At 39.9% G+C, this 22456-nt stretch overlaps 1 protein-coding gene across 1 annotated transcript in view; it reads right to left on the reverse strand.

Moving 5' to 3' along the window:
- The window catches only part of LOC138306652 (peroxidase-like protein 3), a 35186-nt gene that overhangs the window by 4008 nt on the left and 8722 nt on the right, over positions 1-22456 (reverse strand). Inside the window, exons 5-7 of the mRNA XM_069247094.1 lie at positions 21208-21420; positions 19055-19227; positions 384-486 (exon numbers count right to left, since the gene is read on the reverse strand). Of these exons, the coding sequence (XP_069103195.1) occupies positions 384-486; positions 19055-19227; positions 21208-21420 (489 nt within the window). The remainder of the gene's footprint in view (positions 1-383; positions 487-19054; positions 19228-21207; positions 21421-22456) is intronic.

Genomic DNA, 22456 nt, shown 5'->3' on the forward strand with positions numbered 1-22456 from the left:
CACGTGACACAAGAATATGTGTTTTATGAAAGCATTCAGGGGAATTATTATCATCATAAAAAGTGTTGGGATGTAAAGCATCCAATGCATGCCATTTTTACAGAATATGAAGAGATTTGGATAAAAAGATATGAACAAATAGAAAGTGGAAATAAAAGAAACAACATGTCAAGCATCTGTAATTTCTTTTCGACAGACAATTTGAAGGTGTTTTCTGATGGGATTCCATCTAAACCTCTCTTTTCTGGATTTACAAAAGTGAAGTCGTTTATGGATATAATGGTTGTGAAGGAAATGATGAAATTTATTTTGGGATGAAATGATGAAAATTGCATACATATAAAAAATAACTGGACGGTACTGAGACATACGTAAGTACTTACATGCAGTTGGGAACTTTCATTACATCACGCTGTATGTACTGGAAGTCGAAGTTCTCACAAAGTATTTTGGCGAGAGAGTGTTCCTTTATGGCCGCAATTTGTCCTGTAAATTGAAAACAAATAATGTTACATTTCGTCACTGGCTTTACAGACTGATCATAATACTTCGACACTCTAGAATGTGTATAGGATAACTCTTTTGTCATGTTGATATTTTGTCTTGTTGATGTTAATCATTTGTGACACAATTTGGTTTTCACGTTGACACTTTTATACGTCGATTTTGTCCAATGATTTTCCAACGCACCACAATAAACATTATCACAAACACAAATTTCCGATTCAAATTGAAAACAAACTATAAAGAACTAACCACATGTTATAAGCGTGACCAGACTATACCCTGGTGTGGTTCTAGTTGTTTAGGTGTTTACGTCAACCAAGTCTTCGGTTCTTTCTTCTGTATCGAGCAGTATACAGTGGAAACAAACGTGTTTTTAGTGAGGTCAGTATACAGTGATGTGGAAACAAACGTGTTTTTAGTGAGGTCAGTGTACAGCAATGTGGAAACAAACGTGTTTTTGGTGAGGTCAGTATACAGCAATGTGGAAACAAACGTGTTTTTTGTGAGGTCAGTAAACAGCAATGTGGAAACAAGCGTGTTTTTGGTGAGGTCAGTATACAGCAATGTGGAAACAAACGTGTTTTGGTGAGGTCAGTATACAGCAATGTGGAAACAAACATGTTTTTGGTGATGTCAGTATACAGCAATGTGGAAACAAACGTGTTTTGGTGAGGTCAGTATACAGCAATGTGGAAACAAACATGTTTTTGGTGATGTCAGTATGAGCAATGTGGAAACAAACGTGTTTTTAGTGAGGTCAGTATACAGTAATGTGGAAACAAACGTATTTTTGGTGAGGTCAGTATACAGTAATGTAGAAACAAACGTGTTTTAGTGAGGTCAGTATACAGTAATGTGCAAATTAACGTGTTTTTGGTGAGGTCAGTATACAGTAATGTAAAAACAAACGTGTTTTAGTGAGGTCAGTGTACAGTAATGTGGAAATAAACGTGTTTTTGGTGAGGTCATTATACAGTAATGTAGAAACAAACGTGTTTTAGTGAGTTCAGTGTACAGTAATGTGGAAATAAACGTGTTTTTGGTGAGGTCAGTATACAGTAATGTAGAAACAAACGTGTTTTAGTGAGGTCAGTGTACAGTAATGTGGAAATTAACGTGTTTTTGGAGAGGTCAGTATACAGTAGTGTAAAAACAAACGTGTTTTAGTGAGGTCAGTTTACAGTAATGTGGAAATAAACGTGTTTTTGGTGAGGTCAGTATACAGTAATGTAGAAACAAACGTGTTTTAGTGAGGTCAGTGTACAGTAATGTGGAAACAAACATGTTTTTGGTGAGGTCAGTATACATCAATGTTGAAACAAACGTGTTTTTGGTGAGGTCAGTATACAGTAATGTGGAAACAAACATGTTTTTGGTGAGGTCAGTATACAGTAATGTGGAAATAAACGTGTTTTTGGTGAGGTCAGTATACAGTAATGTGGAAAAAAATATGTTTTTAGTGAGGTCAGTATACAGTAATGTGGAAACAAACATGTTTTTGGTGAGGTCAGTATACAGCAATGTGGAAACAAACGTGTTTTTAATGAGGTCAGTATACAGTAATGTGGAAACAAACGTGTTTTTAGTATGGTCAGTATACAGTTATGTAGAAACAAACATGTTTTTGGTGAGGTCAGTATACAGTAATGTGGAAACAAACATGTTTTTGGTGAGGTCAGTATACAGCAATGTGTAAACAAACGTGTTTTTGGTGAGGTCAGTATACAGCAATGTGGAAACAAAAGTCCGTTTAAGTAAAACGGAACTCGGAACCAGTTCCGAGTTCCGTTTAAGGAAATTTTCTATCATTTTAGATAAAATCATTCAATATGCCTAAAACATATGAATAATGTTGCTTGTTGTCATTTTTCATGGGTTACTAGTGGTAAATCCACTTTAATTTAGTTTTCGATCGACTTCCATTTCCCAGTTCCGTTTAAGTAAAACGGAACTCGGAACCAGTTCCGAGTTCCGTTTAAGGAAATTTTCTATCATTTTAGATAAAATCATTCAATATGCCTAAAACATATGAATAATGTTGCTTGTTGTCATTTTTCATGGGTTACTAGTGGTAAATCCACTTTAATTTAGTTTTCGATCGACTTCCATTTCCCAGTTCCGTTTAAGTAAAACGGAACTCGGAACCAGTTCCGAGTTCCGTTTAAGGAAATTTTCTATCATTTTAAATAAAAGATATCAATGTGCTTAGCACATATTAGAAATGTTGCCTGATGACTTTTCTAATGGATAAATATTGGTAAATCCACTTTAATTTAGTTTTCGATCGACTTCCATTTCCAGTTCCGTTTAAGTAAAACGGAACTCGGAACCAGTTCCGAGTTCCGTTTAAGGAAATTTTCTATCATTTTAGATAAAATCATTCAATATGCCAAAGACATATGAGAAATGTTGCCTGTTGTCTTTTTTCATGGGTTACTAGTGGTAAATCCACTTTAATTTAGTTTTCGATCAACTTCCATTTCCGAGTTCCGTTTAAGTAAAACGGAACTCGGAACCAGTTCCGAGTTCCGTTTAAGGAAATTTTCTATCATTTTAGATAAAATCATTCAATATGCCTAAGACATATGAATAATGTTGCCTGTTGTCATTTTTCATGGGTTACTAGTGGTAAATCCACTTTAATTTAGTTTTCGATCGACTTCCATTTCCCAGTTCCGTTTAAGTAAAACGGAACTCGGAACCAGTTCCGAGTTCCGTTTAAGGAAATTTTCTATCATTTTAAATAAAAGATATCAATGTGCTTAGCACATATTAGAAATGTTGCCTGATGACTTTTCTAATGGATAAGTATTGGTAAATCCACTTTAATTTAGATTTCGATCAACTCCCAGTTCCGAGTTCCGTTTAAGGAAAACGGAACTCGGAACCAGTTCCGAGTTCCGTTTAAGGAAATTTTCTATCATTTTAGATAAAATCATTCAATATGCCTAAGATATATGAATAATGTTGCCTGTTGTCATTTTTCATGGGTTACTAGTGGTCAATCCACTTTAATTTAGTTTTCGATCGACTTCCATTTCCCAGTTCCGTTTAAGTAAAACGGAACTCGGAACCAGTTCCGAGTTCCGTTTAAGGAAATTTTCTATCATTTTAAATAAAAGATATCAATGTGCTTAACACATATTAGAAATGTTGCCTGATGACTTTTCTAATGGATAAGTATTGGTAAATCCACTTTAATTTAGATTTCGATCGACTTCCATTTCCCAGTTCCGTTTAAGTAAAACGGAACTCGGAACCAGTTCCGAGTTCCGTTTAAGGAAATTTTCTATCATTTTAGATAAAATCATTCAATATGCCTAAGATATATGAATAATGTTGCTTGTTGTCATTTTTCATGGGTTACTAGTGGTAAATCCACTTTAATTTAGTTTTCGATCGACTTCCATTTCCCAGTTCCGTTTAAGTAAAACGGAACTCGGAACCAGTTCCGAGTTCCGTTTAAGGAAATTTTCTATCATTTTAAATAAAAGATATCAATGTGCTTTGCACATATTAGAAATGTTGCTTGATGACTTTTCTAATGGATAAGTATTGGTAAATCCACTTTAATTTAGATTTCGATCAACTCCCAGTTCCCAGTTCCGTTTAAGTAAAACGGAACTCGGAACCAGTTCCGAGTTCCGTTTAAGGAAATTTTCTATCATTTTAGATAAAATCATTCAATATGCCTAAGATATATGAATAATGTTGCCTGTTGTCATTTTTCATGGGTTACTAGTGGTCAATCCACTTTAATTTAGTTTTCGATCGACTTCCATTTCCCAGTTCCGTTTAAGTAAAACGGAACTCGGAACCAGTTCCGAGTTCCGTTTAAGAAAATTTTCTATCATTTTAAATAAAAGATATCAATGTGCTTTGCACATATTAGAAATGTTGCTTGATGACTTTTCTAATGGATAAGTATTGGTAAATCCACTTTAATTTAGATTTCGATCAACTCCCATTTCCCAGTTCCGTTTAAGTAAAACGGAACTCGGAACCAGTTCCGAGTTCCGTTTAAGGAAATTTTCTATCATTTTAGATAAAATCATTCAATATGCCTAAGATATATGAATAATGTTGCCTGTTGTCATTTTTCATGGGTTACTAGTGGTAAATCCACTTTAATTTAGTTTTCGATCGACTTCCATTTCCCAGTTCCGTTTAAGTAAAACGGAACTCGGAACCAGTTCCGAGTTCCGTTTAAGGAAATTTTCTATCATTTTAGATAAAATCATTCAATATGCCTAAGATATATGAATAATGTTGCTTGTTGTCATTTTTCATGGGTTACTAGTGGTAAATCCACTTTAATTTAGTTTTCGATCGACTTCCATTTCCCAGTTCCGTTTAAGTAAAACGGAACTCGGAACCAGTTCCGAGTTCCGTTTAAGGAAATTTTCTATCATTTTAAATAAAAGATATCAATGTGCTTAACACATATTAGAAATGTTGCCTGATGACTTTTCTAATGGATAAGTATTGGTAAATCCACTTTAATTTAGATTTCGATCGACTTCCATTTCCCAGTTCCGTTTAAGTAAAACGGAACTCGGAACCAGTTCCGAGTTCCGTTTAAGGAAATTTTCTATCATTTTAGATAAAATCATTCAATATGCCTAAGATATATGAATAATGTTGCCTGTTGTCATTTTTCATGGGTTACTAGTGGTAAATCCACTTTAATTTAGTTTTCGATCGACTTCCATTTCCCAGTTCCGTTTAAGTAAAACGGAACTCGGAACCAGTTCCGAGTTCCGTTTAAGAAAATTTTCTATCATTTTAAATAAAAGATATCAATGTGCTTAGCACATATTAGAAATGTTGCCTGATGACTTTTCTAATGGATAAGTATTGGTAAATCCACTTTAATATAGATTTCGATCAACTCCCAGTTCCGAGTTCCGTTTAAGTAAAACGGAACTCGGAACCAGTTCCGAGTTCCGTTTAAGGAAATTTTCTATCATTTTAGATAAAATCATTCAATATGCCTAAGATATATGAATAATGTTGCTTGTTGTCATTTTTCATGGGTTACTAGTGGTAAATCCACTTTAATTTAGTTTTCGATCGACTTCCATTTCCCAGTTCCGTTTAAGTAAAACGGAACTCGGAACCAGTTCCGAGTTCCGTTTAAGAAAATTTTCTATCATTTTAAATAAAAGATATCAATGTGCTTTGCACATATTAGAAATGTTGCCTGATGACTTTTCTAATGGATAAGTATTGGTAAATCCACTTTAATTGAGATTTCGATCAACTCCCAGTTCCGAGTTCCGTTTAAGTAAAACGGAACTCGGAACCAGTTCCGAGTTCCGTTTAAGGAAATTTTCTATCATTTTAGATAAAATCATTCAATATGCCTAAGATATATGAATAATGTTGCCTGTTGTCATTTTTCATGGGTTACTTGTGGTAAATCCACTTTAATTTAGTTTTCGATCGACTTCCATTTCCCAGTTCCGTTTAAGTAAAACGGAACTCGGAACCAGTTCCGAGTTCCGTTTAAGGAAATTTTCTATCATTTTAGATAAAATCATTCAATATGCCTAAGATATATGAATAATGTTGCTTGTTGTCATTTTTCATGGGTTACTAGTGGTAAATCCACTTTAATTTAGTTTTCGATCGACTTCCATTTCCCAGTTCCGTTTAAGTAAAACGGAACTCGGAACCAGTTCCGAGTTCCGTTTAAGGAAATTTTCTATCATTTTAAATAAAAGATATCAATGTGCTTAGCACATATTAGAAATGTTGCCTGATGACTTTTCTAATGGATAAGTATTGGTAAATCCACTTTAATTTAGATTTCGATCAACTCCCAGTTCCGAGTTCCGTTTAAGTAAAACGGAACTCGGAACCAGTTCCGAGTTCCGTTTAAGGAAATTTTCTATCATTTTAGATAAAATCATTCAATATGCCTAAAACATATGAATAATGTTGCTTGTTGTCATTTTTCATGGGTTACTAGTGGTAAATCCACTTTAATTTAGTTTTCGATCGACTTCCATTTCCCAGTTCCGTTTAAGTAAAACGGAACTCGGAACCAGTTCCGAGTTCCGTTTAAGGAAATTTTCTATCATTTTAAATAAAAGATATCAATGTGCTTAGCACATATTAGAAATGTTGCCTGATGACTTTTCTAATGGATAAGTATTGGTAAATCCACTTTAATATAGATTTCGATCAACTCCCAGTTCCGAGTTCCGTTTAAGTAAAACGGAACTCGGAACCAGTTCCGAGTTCCGTTTAAGGAAATTTTCTATCATTTTAGATAAAATCATTCAATATGCCTAAAACATATGAATAATGTTGCTTGTTGTCATTTTTCATGGGTTACTAGTGGTAAATCCACTTTAATTTAGTTTTCGATCGACTTCCATTTCCCAGTTCCGTTTAAGTAAAACGGAACTCGGAACCAGTTCCGAGTTCCGTTTAAGGAAATTTTCTATCATTTTAAATAAAAGATATCAATGTGCTTAGCACATATTAGAAATGTTGCCTGATGACTTTTCTAATGGATAAGTATTGGTAAATCCACTTTAATTTAGATTTCGATCAACTCCCAGTTCCGAGTTCCGTTTAAGTAAAACGGAACTCGGAACCAGTTCCGAGTTCCGTTTAAGGAAATTTTCTATCATTTTAGATAAAATCATTCAATATGCCTAAGATATATGAATAATGTTGCCTGTTGTCATTTTTCATGGGTTACTAGTGGTAAATCCACTTTAATTTAGTTTTCGATCGACTTCCATTTCCCAGTTCCGTTTAAGTAAAACGGAACTCGGAACCAGTTCCGAGTTCCGTTTAAGGAAATTTTCTATCATTTTAAATAAAAGATATCAATGTGCTTTGCACATATTAGAAATGTTGCCTGATGACTTTTCTAATGGATAAGTATTGGTAAATCCACTTTAATATAGATTTCGATCAACTCCCAGTTCCGAGTTCCGTTTAAGTAAAACGGAACTCGGAACCAGTTCCGAGTTCCGTTTAAGGAAATTTTCTATCATTTTAGATAAAATCATTCAATATGCCTAAAACATATGAATAATGTTGCTTGTTGTCATTTTTCATGGGTTACTAGTGGTAAATCCACTTTAATTTAGTTTTCGATCGACTTCCATTTCCCAGTTCCGTTTAAGTAAAACGGAACTCGGAACCAGTTCCGAGTTCCGTTTAAGGAAATTTTCTATCATTTTAAATAAAAGATATCAATGTGCTTAGCACATATTAGAAATGTTGCCTGATGACTTTTCTAATGGATAAGTATTGGTAAATCCACTTTAATACAGATTTCGATCAACTCCCAGTTCCGAGTTCCGTTTAAGTAAAACGGAACTCGGAACCAGTTCCGAGTTCCGTTTAAGGAAATTTTCTATCATTTTAGATAAAATCATTCAATATGCCTAAAACATATGAATAATGTTGCCTGTTGTCATTTTTCATGGGTTACTAGTGGTAAATCCACTTTAATTTAGTTTTCGATCGACTTCCATTTCCCAGTTCCGTTTAAGTAAAACGGAACTCGGAACCAGTTCCGAGTTCCGTTTAAGGAAATTTTCTATCATTTTAGATAAAATCATTCAATATGCCTAAGATATATGAATAATGTTGCCTGTTGTCATTTTTCATGGGTTACTTGTGGTAAATCCACTTTAATTTAGTTTTCGATCGACTTCCATTTCCGAGTTCCGTTTAAGGAAATTTTCTATCATTTTAGATAAAATTATTCAATATGCCTAAAACATTCAATATGCCTAAAACATATGAATAATGTTGCTTGTTGTCATTTTTCATGGGTTACTTGTGGTAAATCCACTGTAATTTAGTTTTCGATCAACTCCTATTTCCGAGTTCTGTTTAAGTAAAACGGAACTCAGAACCAGTTAAGAGTTCCGTTTAAGGAATATTTTTATCAATTTAGATAAAATCTTTCTATCAGACAAATGAGAAATGTTGCCTGTTGTCCTTTTCATTGATTACTAGTGGTGGATCCCCTTTAATTTAGTTTTCGGTCGACTTCCAGTTCCGTTTAAGCTTAACGGAACTAGGAACTAGACCAGAGTTCCGTTTAACACGAATACTTGGCAACGAGCCGAGTTCCGTTTAATAGGTTTCCTACCTGTAATTGCATGTTTAATTACATATGTTATATTCGAATCGAACTCTGAGCTTTCTGCAACGATGCAACTCAGAATTAATCACTGTAGCACATAATGCATTTTCTGAAACAGATCTAACACCCATACCCCAGTTCCGTTTAAGCTTAATCGTAACTCGGAACTGGATCCGAGTTCCGTTTAACCTCAAGCTTGCATCCTTGATCAACGAGCGGGTTTCTGTTTATTATTAATTCTACTTATGATAAAATGTGTCATTACAAATGTAATCAATTAATTGTAATGGAAGCATTTATCAACAATAAACAGTGGAAATCTCTATAGCGAGTTTTGAAACGAAGCTGACACACAATCCTGAGTTTCGTAGAACCTTATACGAAACTAGACACCAAACCCAAGTTTCGTGCAACACCACGCTTCTAAAGACATTAATAAAGCTCACTTGATCCGAAGGGCCGATGAGCTTATGTTATGCCGCGGCCTCCGGTTTCCGTCGTCAGTCCGTCTGTCAACTTCTTCACAAAAATCTCTACTAGTCATGAATGGCTTAATGAATTTTGACAAAATTTCGGCTGAAGATTCCTTGTTTGAATGGTTGGCCCTGACTCCCAGGAGACCTGAGGGGCGAGGACTAGCAGTGAAAATATTTCAAATTCTTTAAAATCTATTTTCTTCTGTAGGAATAAAGAAAAGTTTTAATTCAGTTTAAAGCTTCCTTGGAGAGATATGGAACCATTTTGTTATAAACCGGGGGTCTGAACCCAAGGAAGTCAGCCACACCATTTGTATAATTTTGAACTCCCATCCCAACAAGATGCTACCATTGCAATATGAGTTATATCCCGTGCTTAAATTCAGAGAAGAAGTCTTTCAAATGGACATTTGAGGTGTTTCAATGTAAAACCACTCTTCAGGATATAATACTAACCATAACTTTAGAATGCAAACACGCTATCTGTCCCATCTTTGTAGCCTTGACAAACATAAGATTTGTGAACCCCGTCTCCCTAGCGTACCTTATCTCGTACTTGACGAGAGTAACATAGAGTGGTATTCCTTCTTCTAAAATATTTATGTAGCCATAAGGGGAAAATAACTGAGGAGGAAAGGGGGAGAAACAAGGGTGGGACCCCATAAAATATTACGTTGTGAAAATTAGTTTTACACTGAAAAATCTCAATTGCAGTTCAACAATGCGCTACCACAACTTCAGTATAACAAAGCGTCTTTCCGTAGTAGAGAGTCCGAAGCAAGACAACCCAGCCAAATGGCAAATTTAGAGAGAATACAATAGGTTGAATGAACCCCCAAAGGAAAGGAACAGAAAATGGATATACCTCCTTGTGAAAAGAGGTGCACCATTGTGAAACCTGCTCGCATACAGTTAAAAACCACAAATGTATATAATGTCTACTGAGGAGGAGTAGTCAGAGACTAAATCACCACAACCGCACCCAAGGAAATCCGCCCATCTGAATGGAAGGACAGAGACAGTGAAGGTCAGTGAAAGCAGACTGAAGGGTAATGGCAGAGGTATCTTTGGCCCAAAGCTATATCGCGGCATGAGGCAAGAGTAAGAAGGAACACAGTCTGAAAAGTTACAAACATTATGGTGCCCCCTAACACGAGTTCTATGTTCCACTGTGGAGCTAACTACTGAACCATAGGCCTGTCCAGACTGAACCCCCAAATCAAGGCAGACAACGAAACTGAAGATTCTACCTCTGGTCTACCATGGAAAGTACACTGGCAGTATCTTTGCGATAGTCTGCAATACTACCAGGGACAGGGTGGCGTTCCCTAGTCTACAAGAGAAGGAAACTCGCAATCAGCTGGGCAGAGGCCATGGCCGGATCAATCTGCCTACCGATACACCACTCACAGAAGATCTTTCATTGTAACTGGTAGACGCCAGAAGAGAAAGACCTTATAGATCGGGCGATGCGAGCTGACATATCCAAAGAAAAGCCTGTCTGAGAGAGGACTCATGGAAAAACTTCCATGCGTGAAGGTAGAGGATCTCAGGACGTGAATGTAAGGTCTCGGGCCGAGGCTAGCACAGTAGAATAGTTCTAGGTGGTAAAACCAGAGAACATCCACCAGAAACGACAAGAGCTCCGGAAACCAGTGTTGTCTCCGACACAATGGCGCTATCGAAAGGGGAGACAATGATGCTTTCGAAATTTCTGTAGAACCCCGTCCACCCGGTTGAATGACGGGAATGCATAATTATGCATTGAGGGGAATGCATAAGCATGTAATTCCTACCAATTCAGAGATAGTGCGTCCATAGCCCAAGCCATTTGGTTTGGCACAGAGAGACAAAGGTGGCAAAAAGATCTATGTGAGGCATTTTCCAAGCATGACAAATGCCCTCGAAGATCGAAGAATTTAGCTGCCGTTCTGTTAGAGCCGGCTAGTGGCGCCTGGAGAGATTATCCGCCAGATCATTCAACCTTCCTGAAGATTCTTGTCTAAAATAGTCAACTGCATTTCCTGACAGATGGGAAGAATACGGAAATACGGATAGCGAGGGCACAAAGGACGTGATATCGTATCTCCCTTTTCTCTCTATATACGCGATATCTGTAGAGTTGTCCGTAGTCACATAAACCCCCTTGGAATGCAGAATCTTCTGTTAAGCATGCAGCCATCATCTCCAGCACGTCGATGTTATCTGTCAGGGTAAGTCCCAAACCCTTACATAAACGCATCCGTGAACATGGTCATGGTTGGAGCTGGCCTAGACAACGAAACCCCCTGGAGAATATTTTAAATTGCCTTTCAGAGTACACCACCGAGAAACCCATGCGTTGAGATAGCACAAAACACCGAAACCAAGGAATATGGACGTTGGACCAGCCGAGATGAAATTCAGAGGCCTTTTCGAATTTCTCCAAAGGTAGAAGGACAATACCCTGAACCGTGTTGAAACGGTTTCTGAAGAAGACAAAGTCCTGGAAGGGTACATCTCGGAGTCTTGAAGGAATGAAGCCGACTTTGAGCAAACGTTTCAGAACCAGACGGGTGTTCCACTCCAAAGAATAGATGTGAACATGTCTTCCCCGTAATGTAGAAATCCCGTAACAACAAGCAGCTTCTGATGGGACGCCAAGCTCCCAACCTTTTGCGGATAAGAAACATTCTGGAATAGAAACCGGGTGTATAGTCTACCATAGTTACCTCCTCGACCGCGCCCTTTTAAAGCATGGTCCTTACTTCCTCCTGAATTGCAAATGCTTTCACCGGATCCATCGATGGATGAAAGATGATAAACCTTGACCCAAAGGGCAGATCTCGTGTGTGATTTCCTTCCAATGACTTTGAAGGGAAGGCGAACAGACGTTCTGCTACAACAAAATGGTGACGAGGAAGATAGAGATCCTCCTAGGTGGGGAATTGTTACCTAACCCGAAGACTCATCTGCAGGATTAGGAGCAGTATCTGAGTCCTCCAGAAGAGACCTTTCGTATGGAACGATCAAGGAGGGGAAAACGAATCAGGAACTTTTCTTACCTTTCCTTCTCTTGCCCTTGAAGCAAGGCTTTGACTTCGACCGCACAGTACACTTGGGAGCTGAAAATCTAGCCTTCTTCTCGGGTGGTGCTGACCCCAGCGAGGATATGGCCTTCAATGTCTGAAATCTCTTCAAAACCCGAGCAGAGGTCCTCATCTCCCAGTTCTGTGCGCCGTCAAGGATACCCCCCTGGTGAACAGTTGAAGAAGTGTGTCCTCCCTCCCCGCATCGTACAAAGTTGATGAATGTGCAACCCTTAGCAGGCTTCCGCTTCTTAATCCTCTCCCTCTCCAGGATGTCAGCCAGTTCTTTTAGCACCTTTCCATGGCGCCATCTGTAGCGTCCTTGCGTAAGGGCGACATTGCATCCTGATAGTACATGCGCAAGTTTCCCTGGTCGGTTGCACAATTGATAGTCTGAAGTTTGAGTCAAGCCTAACCTATGAAGGTTAATAGGCGAGGGAAGCAGGTCGTAAACTGACCTCAGCAGGAACTGGATTCGGCAAGGTTCCATAAACCAGATGTCCGACCAAGACAGTCTTCTGTCTTTAGTCCCCACCTCGTCCATGCTCCCTGGGCTCCCATTTCAACCACTGTGGCCTTCCTGATTTCCTCCTCCATTTTCCTTATGTTGTCCTCTACCATCTTCCTCTTGCCGGCTTTATCTTATGTCCCACAGCGCTTCACATGGCTGGCTTGTATCCAGTTCCTGGCGTCCTACGCACGTTGTACCAACGATGTCTTGATGTCTCAGGCAGCTCCCAGCTGCCTCCTCTACGTTGCTTGCAGATCATTTTCTTCCCCGTTCTCGTCTCTATGCCCGCGAAGCTGATCTTATCGTCTTTTGAGTAACTCACAGTCGTCACCTGGCTTGTCTTAGCCACCTTGAACTCCTCAACCAGTGATGAAATTGGGAGCTGTAGTTTGGCTTATGAGCTGTACAGGTCAACGCTCGTGAAGCTTGGGGGTACTGCTAAGCATCTTCGCAGGAACTTGCTGATGGTTCTTTCCAGTGTCTTTACTGTCGTTGTGGTAACCTCATACAATGTGAACGGTCACGTCAGACGAGGTAGAAATCCGTACTGGAAGAGCCACGCCTATCCCTGGAAGTCCTGTCTTGTTGATCGCCTTTAGTCCTTCTTTCACCTGTCCTTGCAGCCTCCTGATGTAATCATTTAGGCTAGCAGCAAACCACTTTCCCAGACACTTGATTGGGTTGTTGACGATTGAAGGAATCTCTTCGCCCTGATAAGCATCGAGAACTTATCCGTGACCTTGCCTCTCTTGATGATTAAGCTCCGTGACTTCCTGGGTTTGAATTTCATCCTTGCCCATTCCATAGTCTCCTCCAGTGCAATATGTATCCACCGGGCCTGGACATACGTTGTTGTAGTCACTGTCAGATCATCCATGAAGCCTCTAATGGGTGTAGTCGAATCCCCGAGGACGTCTTCGGGCCTCTACTTTCTCTGTCTGCTGCCTTGATAATCAGAAACATCCCCATCACGAACAGGATCACCGACACCGAAATGGTGCAGCCAGTGACGATCCCTTTCTCCAACGCCTGCCACGCTGTGGTCATATTTCCCACTGTAAATCGGAGCTTGATGATGCTGAAATAGCTCCTGAGTATCCCCTTGACTTGGTCTGGAATGTGGAAGTGCTGCAACGCATCATGGATCAACTGGTGTGGTATTGATCCATAGGCATTAGCGAGGTCCAGCCAGATGACAGTCAGGTCTCCGTGCTTGATCTTAGCTTCCCTGATGAGCTGGGTGATGGTGCTCGTGTGTTCAACACACCAAGATAATCCTGGGATCCACGGAACCAGACCTGAGTTCATTTTAACCCCGTGCTTGCAAATTCCATGTTAAAGCTGGCGATGCAAGTTAAAAAATATACATTTGAGATTTAAAACAATAATTTTTTTTTCAGAAATCGTTCCACAGATAACCTCTTGCGTTTCTAAGGACGGACAGTCGCCATTTTGTTTTAACTCTGCTTGGATAGAACACGCCTACCGGCCCTCAAATAAAGCGCATGAATCGACACGCTTGCGCTCAGTCATGTACATATAAACCTAGCAGTAGTCAATTGTGTATCACCTAATAATACAAGATGGCTGCCTCTTGGCCATCTTGTTGAATTTGTTTGAACGAGTTTTATGGCCCATCGACAACTAATGTCCTTCAGAGCAATTGTTTTAATAGATCTATCCAAAAATACCATATGTACACAAGATCCTAAGGGAAATCTACATATAAAATTTGAGACCGATCCCTTTGGTACTTTCTAAGATATAATGGTAACAATTTTCAACAATCAAAAACCAAAATATATGCCTATCGGCCATCATGTTGACCAATTGGTCCCAAAATGCAGTATACAAAACATGGGGGCCGTGGTAACCTACAAATGAAATTTGAAACAGTTCCTTTAAGTCTTTTAATAAAAAGTGGTAACAAAAAGCGAGACAGCCGGACGGACGGGCGGACAGACAACTATACAGACGGACGGACCGACCAACAGGCAGACGAACAACTTAATTATTATAAGGCACCCGTATTGCGATGCAATTATAAGTATAAGGATATTCAGTCTTTAACAGCAATCTCTAGGCAAACATCGGCTTAAACGGAACTCAGGTCTGGTTCCTAGTTTATTCATAAAAAAAATCATTAAACGTAACTCGAAACAGGCAACATTTCTATAATGTCCAAAGCACATTGACTGCTTTTATCTAAAATGATAGAAAATTTCCTTAAACGGAACTCGAGTTCCGTTTTACTTAAACGGAACTCGGAAATAGGAGTTGATCAAAAACTAAATTAAAGTCGATTTACCAATAATTATCCGTTAGAAAAGTTATCAAGCGACATTTCTAATATGTGCTAAGCACATTGATATCTTTTATTTAAAATGATAGAAAATTTCCTTAAACGGAACTCGGAACTGGTTCCGAGTTCCGTTTTACTTAAACGGAACTGGGAAATGGAAGTCGATCGAAAACTAAATTAAAGTGGATTTACCACTAGTAACCCATGAAAAATGACAACAAGCAACATTATTCATATGTTTTAGGCATATTGAATGATTTTATCTAAAATGATAGAAAATTTCCTTAAACGGAACTCGGAACTGGTTCCGAGTTCCGTTTTACTTAAACGGAACTGGGAAATGGAAGTCGATCGAAAACTAAATTAAAGTGGATTTACCACTAGTAACCCATGAAAAATGACAACAGGCAACATTATTCATATATCTTAGGCATATTGAATGATTTTATCTAAAATGATAGAAAATTTCCTTAAACGGAACTCGGAACTGGTTCCGAGTTCCGTTTTACTTAAACGGAACTGGGAAATGGAAGTCGATCGAAAACTAAATTAAAGTGGATTTACCACTAGTAACCCATGAAAAATGACAACAGGCAACATTATTCATATATCTTAGGCATATTGAATGATTTTATCTAAAATGATAGAAAATTTCCTTAAACGGAACTCGGAACTGGTTCCGAGTTCCGTTTTACTTAAACGGAACTGGGAAATGGAAGTCGATCGAAAACTAAATTAAAGTGGATTTACCACTAGTAACCCATGAAAAATGACAACAGGCAACATTATTCATATATCTTAGGCATATTGAATGATTTTATCTAAAATGATAGAAAATTTCCTTAAACGGAACTCGGAACTGGTTCCGAGTTCCGTTTTACTTAAACGGAACTGGGAAATGGAAGTCGATCGAAAACTAAATTAAAGTGGATTTACCACTAGTAACCCATGAAAAATGACAACAAGCAACATTATTCATATGTTTTAGGCATATTGAATGATTTTATCTAAAATGATAGAAAATTTCCTTAAACGGAACTCGGAACTGGTTCCGAGTTCCGTTTTACTTAAACGGAACTCGGAACTGGTTCCGAGTTCCGTTTAGCTTAAACGGAACTCGGAACTCGGAACTCGGAACCAACTTCAGCCTCCCGTATACAGCAATGTGGAAACAAATTTGTTTTTGGTGAGGTCAGTATACAGCAATGTGGAAACAAACTTGTTTTTGGTGAGGTCAGTATACAGCAATGTTGAAACAAACGTGTTTTTGGTGAGGTCAGTATACAGCAATGTGGAAACAAATTTGTTTTTGGTGAGGTCAGTATACAGCAATGTGGAAACAAACGTGTTTTTGGTGAGGTCAGTATACAGCAATGTGGAAACAAATTTGTTTTTGGTGAGGTCAGTATACAGTTATGTGGAAACAAATTTGTTTTTTGGTGAGGTCAGTATACAGCCATGTGGAAACAAACTTGTTTTTGGTGAGGTCTGTCCCTTGCGGATACTTAGGTGTTTTTGGCGAGATCTTTCCCTTCCGGATACTTACGTGTTTTTGGTGAGGTCTGTCCCTTGCGGATGCTTACGTGTTTTCGTTGAGGTCTGTCCCTTGTAGATACAAATGTGTTTTGGTGAGGTCTGTCTCTTGCAGATACAAACGTGTTTTTGTTGAGGTCTGTCCCTTGTGGATACAAACGTGTTTTGGTGAGGTCTGTCTCTTGCAGATACAAACGTGTTTTTGTTGAGGTCTGTCCCTTGTTGGATACAAATGTGTTTTGGTGAGGTCTGTCTCTTTTGGATACAAACGTGTTTTGGTGAGGTCTGTCCTTTTCGGATAGAAACGTGTTTTTGGTGAGGTCTGTCTCTTGCAGATACAAACGTGTTTTTGGTGAGGTCTGTCCCTTGTGGATACAAACGTGTTTTTGGTGAGGTCTGTCTCTTGCAGATACAAACGTGTTTTTGGTGAGGTCTGTCCCTTGTGGATACAAACATGTTTTAGGTCAGGTCTGTCTGTTGCAGATACAAACGTGTTTTGGTGAGGTCTGCCTCTTGTGGATACAAATGTGTTTTGGTGAGGTCTGTCTGTTGCAGATACAAACGTGTTTTGGTGAGGTCTGCCTCTTGTGGATACAAACGTGTTTTTGGTGAGGTCTGTCTCTTGTGGATACAAACGTGTTTTTGGTGAGGTCTGTCTCTTGTGGATACAAACGTGTTTTTGGTGAGGTCTGTCCCTTGTGGATACAAACGTGTTTTTGGTGAGGTCTGTCCCTTGTGGATACAAACGTGTTTTTGGTGAGGTCTGTCTCTTGTTTATACTTACGTGTTTTTGGTGAGGTCTGTCCCTTGTGGATACAAACGTGTTTTTGGTGAGGTCTGTCCCTTGTGGATACAAACATGTTTTAGGTCAGGTCTGTCTGTTGCAGATACAAACGTGTTTTGGTGAGGTCTGCCTCTTGTGGATACAAATGTGTTTTGGTGAGGTCTGTCTGTTGCAGATACAAACGTGTTTTGGTGAGGTCTGTCTCTTGTGGATACAAACGTGTTTTTGGTGAGGTCTGTCCCTTGTGGATACAAACGTGTTTTTGGTGAGGTCTGTCCCTTGTGGATACAAACGTGTTTTTGGTGAGGTCTGTCCCTTGCGGGATACTTACGTGTTTTTGGTGAGGTCTGCCCCTTGCGGATACTTACGTGTTTTTGGTGAGGTCTGTCTCTTGCAGATACAAACGTATTTTTGTTGAGGTCTGTCCCTTGTGGATACAAACGTGCTTTTGGTGAGGTCTGTCCCTTGCGGATACAAAAGTATTTTGGGTGAGGTCTGTTCTTTGCGGATACAAACGTGTTTTTGGTGAGGTCTGTATCTTGCGGATAAAAACATGTTTTGGGTGAGGTCTGTCCCTTGCGGATACAAACATGTTTTTGGTGAGGTCTGTCCCTTGCGGATACTTACGTGTTTTTGGTGAGGTCTGCCCCTTGCGGATACTTACGTGTTTTTGGTGAGGTCTGTCCCTTGCGGATACAAACGTGTTTTTGGGTGAGGTCTGTCCCTTGCGGATACTTACGTGTTTTTGGTGAGGTCTGTCTCTTGCAGATACAAACGTATTTTTGTTGAGGTCTGTTCTTTGCGGATACAACAAACGTGTTTTTGGTGAGGTCTGTCGGATCTCTTGCGGATACAAACATGTTTTGGGTGAGGTCTGTCCCTTGCGGATACAAACGTGTTTTGGGTGAGGTCTGTCTCTTGCGGATACAAACTTGTGAGTTTGTTTTGGCGGATCAAACGTGTTTTTGGTGAGGTCTGTCCCTTGCGGATACAAACGTGTTTTTGGTGAGGTCTGTCCCTTGTGGATACAAACGTGTTTTTGGTGAGGTCTGTCCCTTGTGGATACAAACGTGTTTTTGGTGAGGTCTGTCCCTTGGATACAAACGGTTTTTGGTGAGGTCTGTCCTTGGGACTGTTTTTGGGTGAGGTCTGTCCCTTGTGGATACAAACGTGTTTTTGGTGAGGTCTGTCCCTTGTGGATACAAACGTGTTTTTGGTGAGGTCTGTCCCTTGCGGATACAAACGTGTTTTTGGTGAGGTCTGTCCCTTGTGGATACAAACGTGTTTTTGGTGAGGTCTGTCCCTTGTGGATACAAACGTGTTTTTGGTGAGGTCTGTCTCTTGCAGATACTTACGTATTTTTGTTGAGGTCTGTCTCTTGTGGATCAGATACAAACATGTTTTGGTGAGGTCTGTCCCTTGCGGATACAAACGTGTTTTGGTAGGTCTGTGATACAAAGGTGGTGTCTGCCTCTTGCGGATACAAAAGGTGTTTGGGTGAGGTCTGTCTTTCTGTTGCGGATACAAACGTGTTTTTTGGTGAGGTCTGTCCTTTGCGGATACAAACGTGTTTTGGTGAGGTCTGCCTCTTGTGGATACAAACGTGTTTTTGGTGAGGTCTGCCTCTTGTGGATACAAACGTGTTTTGGATGAGGTCTGTCTCTTGCGGATACAAACATGTTTTGGGTGAGGTCTGCCCCTTGCAGATACAAACGTGTTTTGGGTGAGGTCTGTCCCTTGTGGATACTTACGTCTATCGAACTCCCGTATGGATTCCTTGCGCCGCTCGAAGTAGTATCTGTCGCCCACCTTCAACCGTCGGAACTGCTCGCCTATTATACAGGCGAAGGTCGGCCCTACTATTCCTCCATCCACGTGCTCTTCCAGGATTCCTCCCACAAATAGGTCTATATCATCGACATGTCTATAGATAAAATTATACTTCTTATTAGGTCTATATCATTGACATGTCTATAGATAAAATTATACTTCTTATTAGGTCTATATCATTGACATGTCTATAGATAAAATTATACTTCTTATTAGGTCTGTATCATTGACATGTCTATAGATAAAATTATACATCTTATTATGTCTATACCATTGGCATGTTTATAGATAAAATTATACATCTTATTAGGTCTAAATCATCGACATTTCTATAGATAAAATAATACACCTTATTAGGTCTGTATCAATCACTTATCTACAGATAAAATGGTAATGGAACGACTTGTACCAAAATGGTACTTGTACGATTCCGTTATATCGGTAATGGAACGCACCGTACCAGAATGGTACCTGTACGATTATGTTATATCGGTAATGGAACGACTTGTACCAGAATGGTACCTGTACGATTCCGTTATATCGGTAATGGAACGCACCGTACCAGAATGGTACCTGTACGATTATGTTATATCGGTAATGGAACGCACCGTACCAGAATGGTACCTGTACGATTCCGTTATATCGATAATGGTATGATTTGTACCAGAATGGTACCTGTACGATTTTGTTATATCGGTATTGGAACGCACCGTACCAGAATGGTACCTGTACGATTCCGTTATATCGGTAATGGTACGACTTGTACCAGAATGGTGCCTGTACGATTCTGTTATATCGGTAATGGTACGATTTGTACCAGAATGGTACCTGTACGATTCTGTTGTATCGGTAATGGAACGCACCGTACCAGAATGGTACCTGTACGATTATGTTATATCGGTAATGGAACAACTTGTACCAGAATGGTACCTGTACTATTATGTTATATCGGTAATGGAACAACTTGTACCAGAATGGTACCTGTACGATTATGTTATATCGGTAATGGAACAACTTGTACCAGAATGGTGCCTGTACGATTGTGTTTTATCGGTAATGGTATGATTTGTACCAGAATGGTACCTGTACGATTCTGTTATATCGGTAATGGTATGATTTGTACCAGAATGGTGCCTGTACGATTGTGTTATATCGGTAATGGTATGATTTGTACCAGAATGGTACCTGTACGATTCTGTTATATCGGTAATGGTATGATTTGCACCAGAATGGTGCCTGTACGATTGTGTTATATCGGTAATGGTACGATTTGTACCAGAATGGTACCTGTACGATTCTGTTGTATCGGTAATGGAACGCACCGTACCAGAATGGTACCTGTACGATTCTGTTGTATCGGTAATGGAACGCACCGTACCAGAATGGTACCTGTACGATTCTGTTGTATCGGTAATGGAACGCACCGTACCATAATGGTACCTGTACGATTCTGTTGTATCGGTAATGGAACGCACCGTACCAGAATGGTACCTGTACGATTCTGTTGTATCGGTAATGGAACGCACCGTACCAGAATGGTACCTGTACGATTCTGTTGTATCGGTAATGGAACGCACCGTACCATAATGGTACCTGTACGATTCTGTTGTATCGGTAATGGAACGCACCGTACCAGAATGGTACCTGTACGATTCTGTTGTATCGGTAATGGAACGCACCGTACCAGAATGGTAACCTGTACGATTCTGTTGTATCGGTAATGGAACGCACCGTACCATAATGGTACCTGTACGATTCTGTTGTATCGGTAATGGAACGCACCGTACCATAATGCTACCTGTACGATTTTGTTGTATCGGTAATGGAACGCACCGTACCAGAATGGTACCTGTACGATTCTGTTGTATCGGTAATGGAACGCACCGTACCAAAATGGTACTTGTACGATTCTGTTGTATCGGTAATGGAACGCACCGTACCATAATGGTACCTGTACGATTCTGTTATATCGGTAATGGAACGCACCGTACCAGAATGGTAACCCTGTATGAATCGCTTCTATTAAACTCAATCTAATGTGTAAGCCATATCACAGTTCATATAAAATACGTACGCATAAACACTCGCAAGGCGTGCGCGATCGTCCTCGGAGATGCCATAAAGATTTTCAAACGTAGTAACGGTTGGTAGGCGACAGGCCCGTCTGATTTCCATATACGGTGCTAGCCCATGGTCTCGTCCCCTCTGTGTGTTAGCAGCTGGAAGGTCGAAGCTATCATGATTTTGGTCCAAAAACAACAGATCCTGTATTGCTGGATTAAATTCCCTGTAATATAATTACAACTTATTTGTTTGTTATTAATATATTGACAGTATGGTAACTACCAATTAGTGTAACGAGGTGTAACTGTTGGTGTTACGGGGTCACTGTTGGTGTTACGGGGTGTAACTGTTGGTGTTACGGGGTGTGTAACTGTTGGTGTTATGGGGTGTAACTGTTGGTGTTACGGGGTCACTGTTGGTGTTACGGGGTCACCGTTGGTGTTACGGGGTGTAAATGTTGGTGTTACGGGGTGTAACTGTTGGTGTTATGGGGTCACTGTTGGTGTTACGGGGTGTAACTGTTGGTGTTACGGGGTCACTGTTGGTGTTACGGGGTCACTGTTGGTGTTACGTGGGTGTACACTGTTGGTGTGTTACGGGGTACTGTTGGTGTACGGGGGGTACTGTTGTTACGGTTGGGTTCGGGGTGTAACTGTTGGTGTTACGGGGGTAAAACTGTTGGTGTGTTACGGGGTCACTGTTGGTGTTACGGGGTCACTGTTGGTGTACGGGGTGTTGTTGGTGTTACGGGGTGTAACTGTTGGTGTTACGGGGTGTAACTGTTGGTGTTACGGGGTGTAACTGTTGGTGTTACGGGTGTAACTGTTGGTGGTGTAATGTTGGTGTTACGGGTGTAACTGTTGGTGTTACGGGGTACTGTTGGTTGTTACGTGTGGTGTACGGGTGTTGTTGGTGGTTCATGTTGGTGTACACTGTTGGTGTTACGGGGTAACTGTTGGTGTTACGGGTTGTAACTGTTGGTGTTACGGGGTGTAACTGTTGGTGTTACGGGTGTAACTGTTGGTGTTACGGGGTGTAACTGTTGGTGTTACGGGTGTTACTGTTGGTGTTACGGGGTGTAACTGTTGGTGTTACGGGGTGTAACTGTTGGTGTTACGGGGTCACTGTTGGTGTTACGGGGTCACTGTTGGTGTTACGGGGTCACTGTTGGTGTTACGGGGTGTAACTGTTGGTGTTACGGGGTAACTGTTGGTGTTACGGGGTGTAACTGTTGGTGTTACGGGGTAACTGTTGGTGTT

Source organism: Argopecten irradians, chromosome 13, assembly GCF_041381155.1.
Source record: "Argopecten irradians isolate NY chromosome 13, Ai_NY, whole genome shotgun sequence".
In the NCBI taxonomy this organism is placed as follows: Eukaryota; Metazoa; Mollusca; class Bivalvia; order Pectinida; family Pectinidae; genus Argopecten; species Argopecten irradians.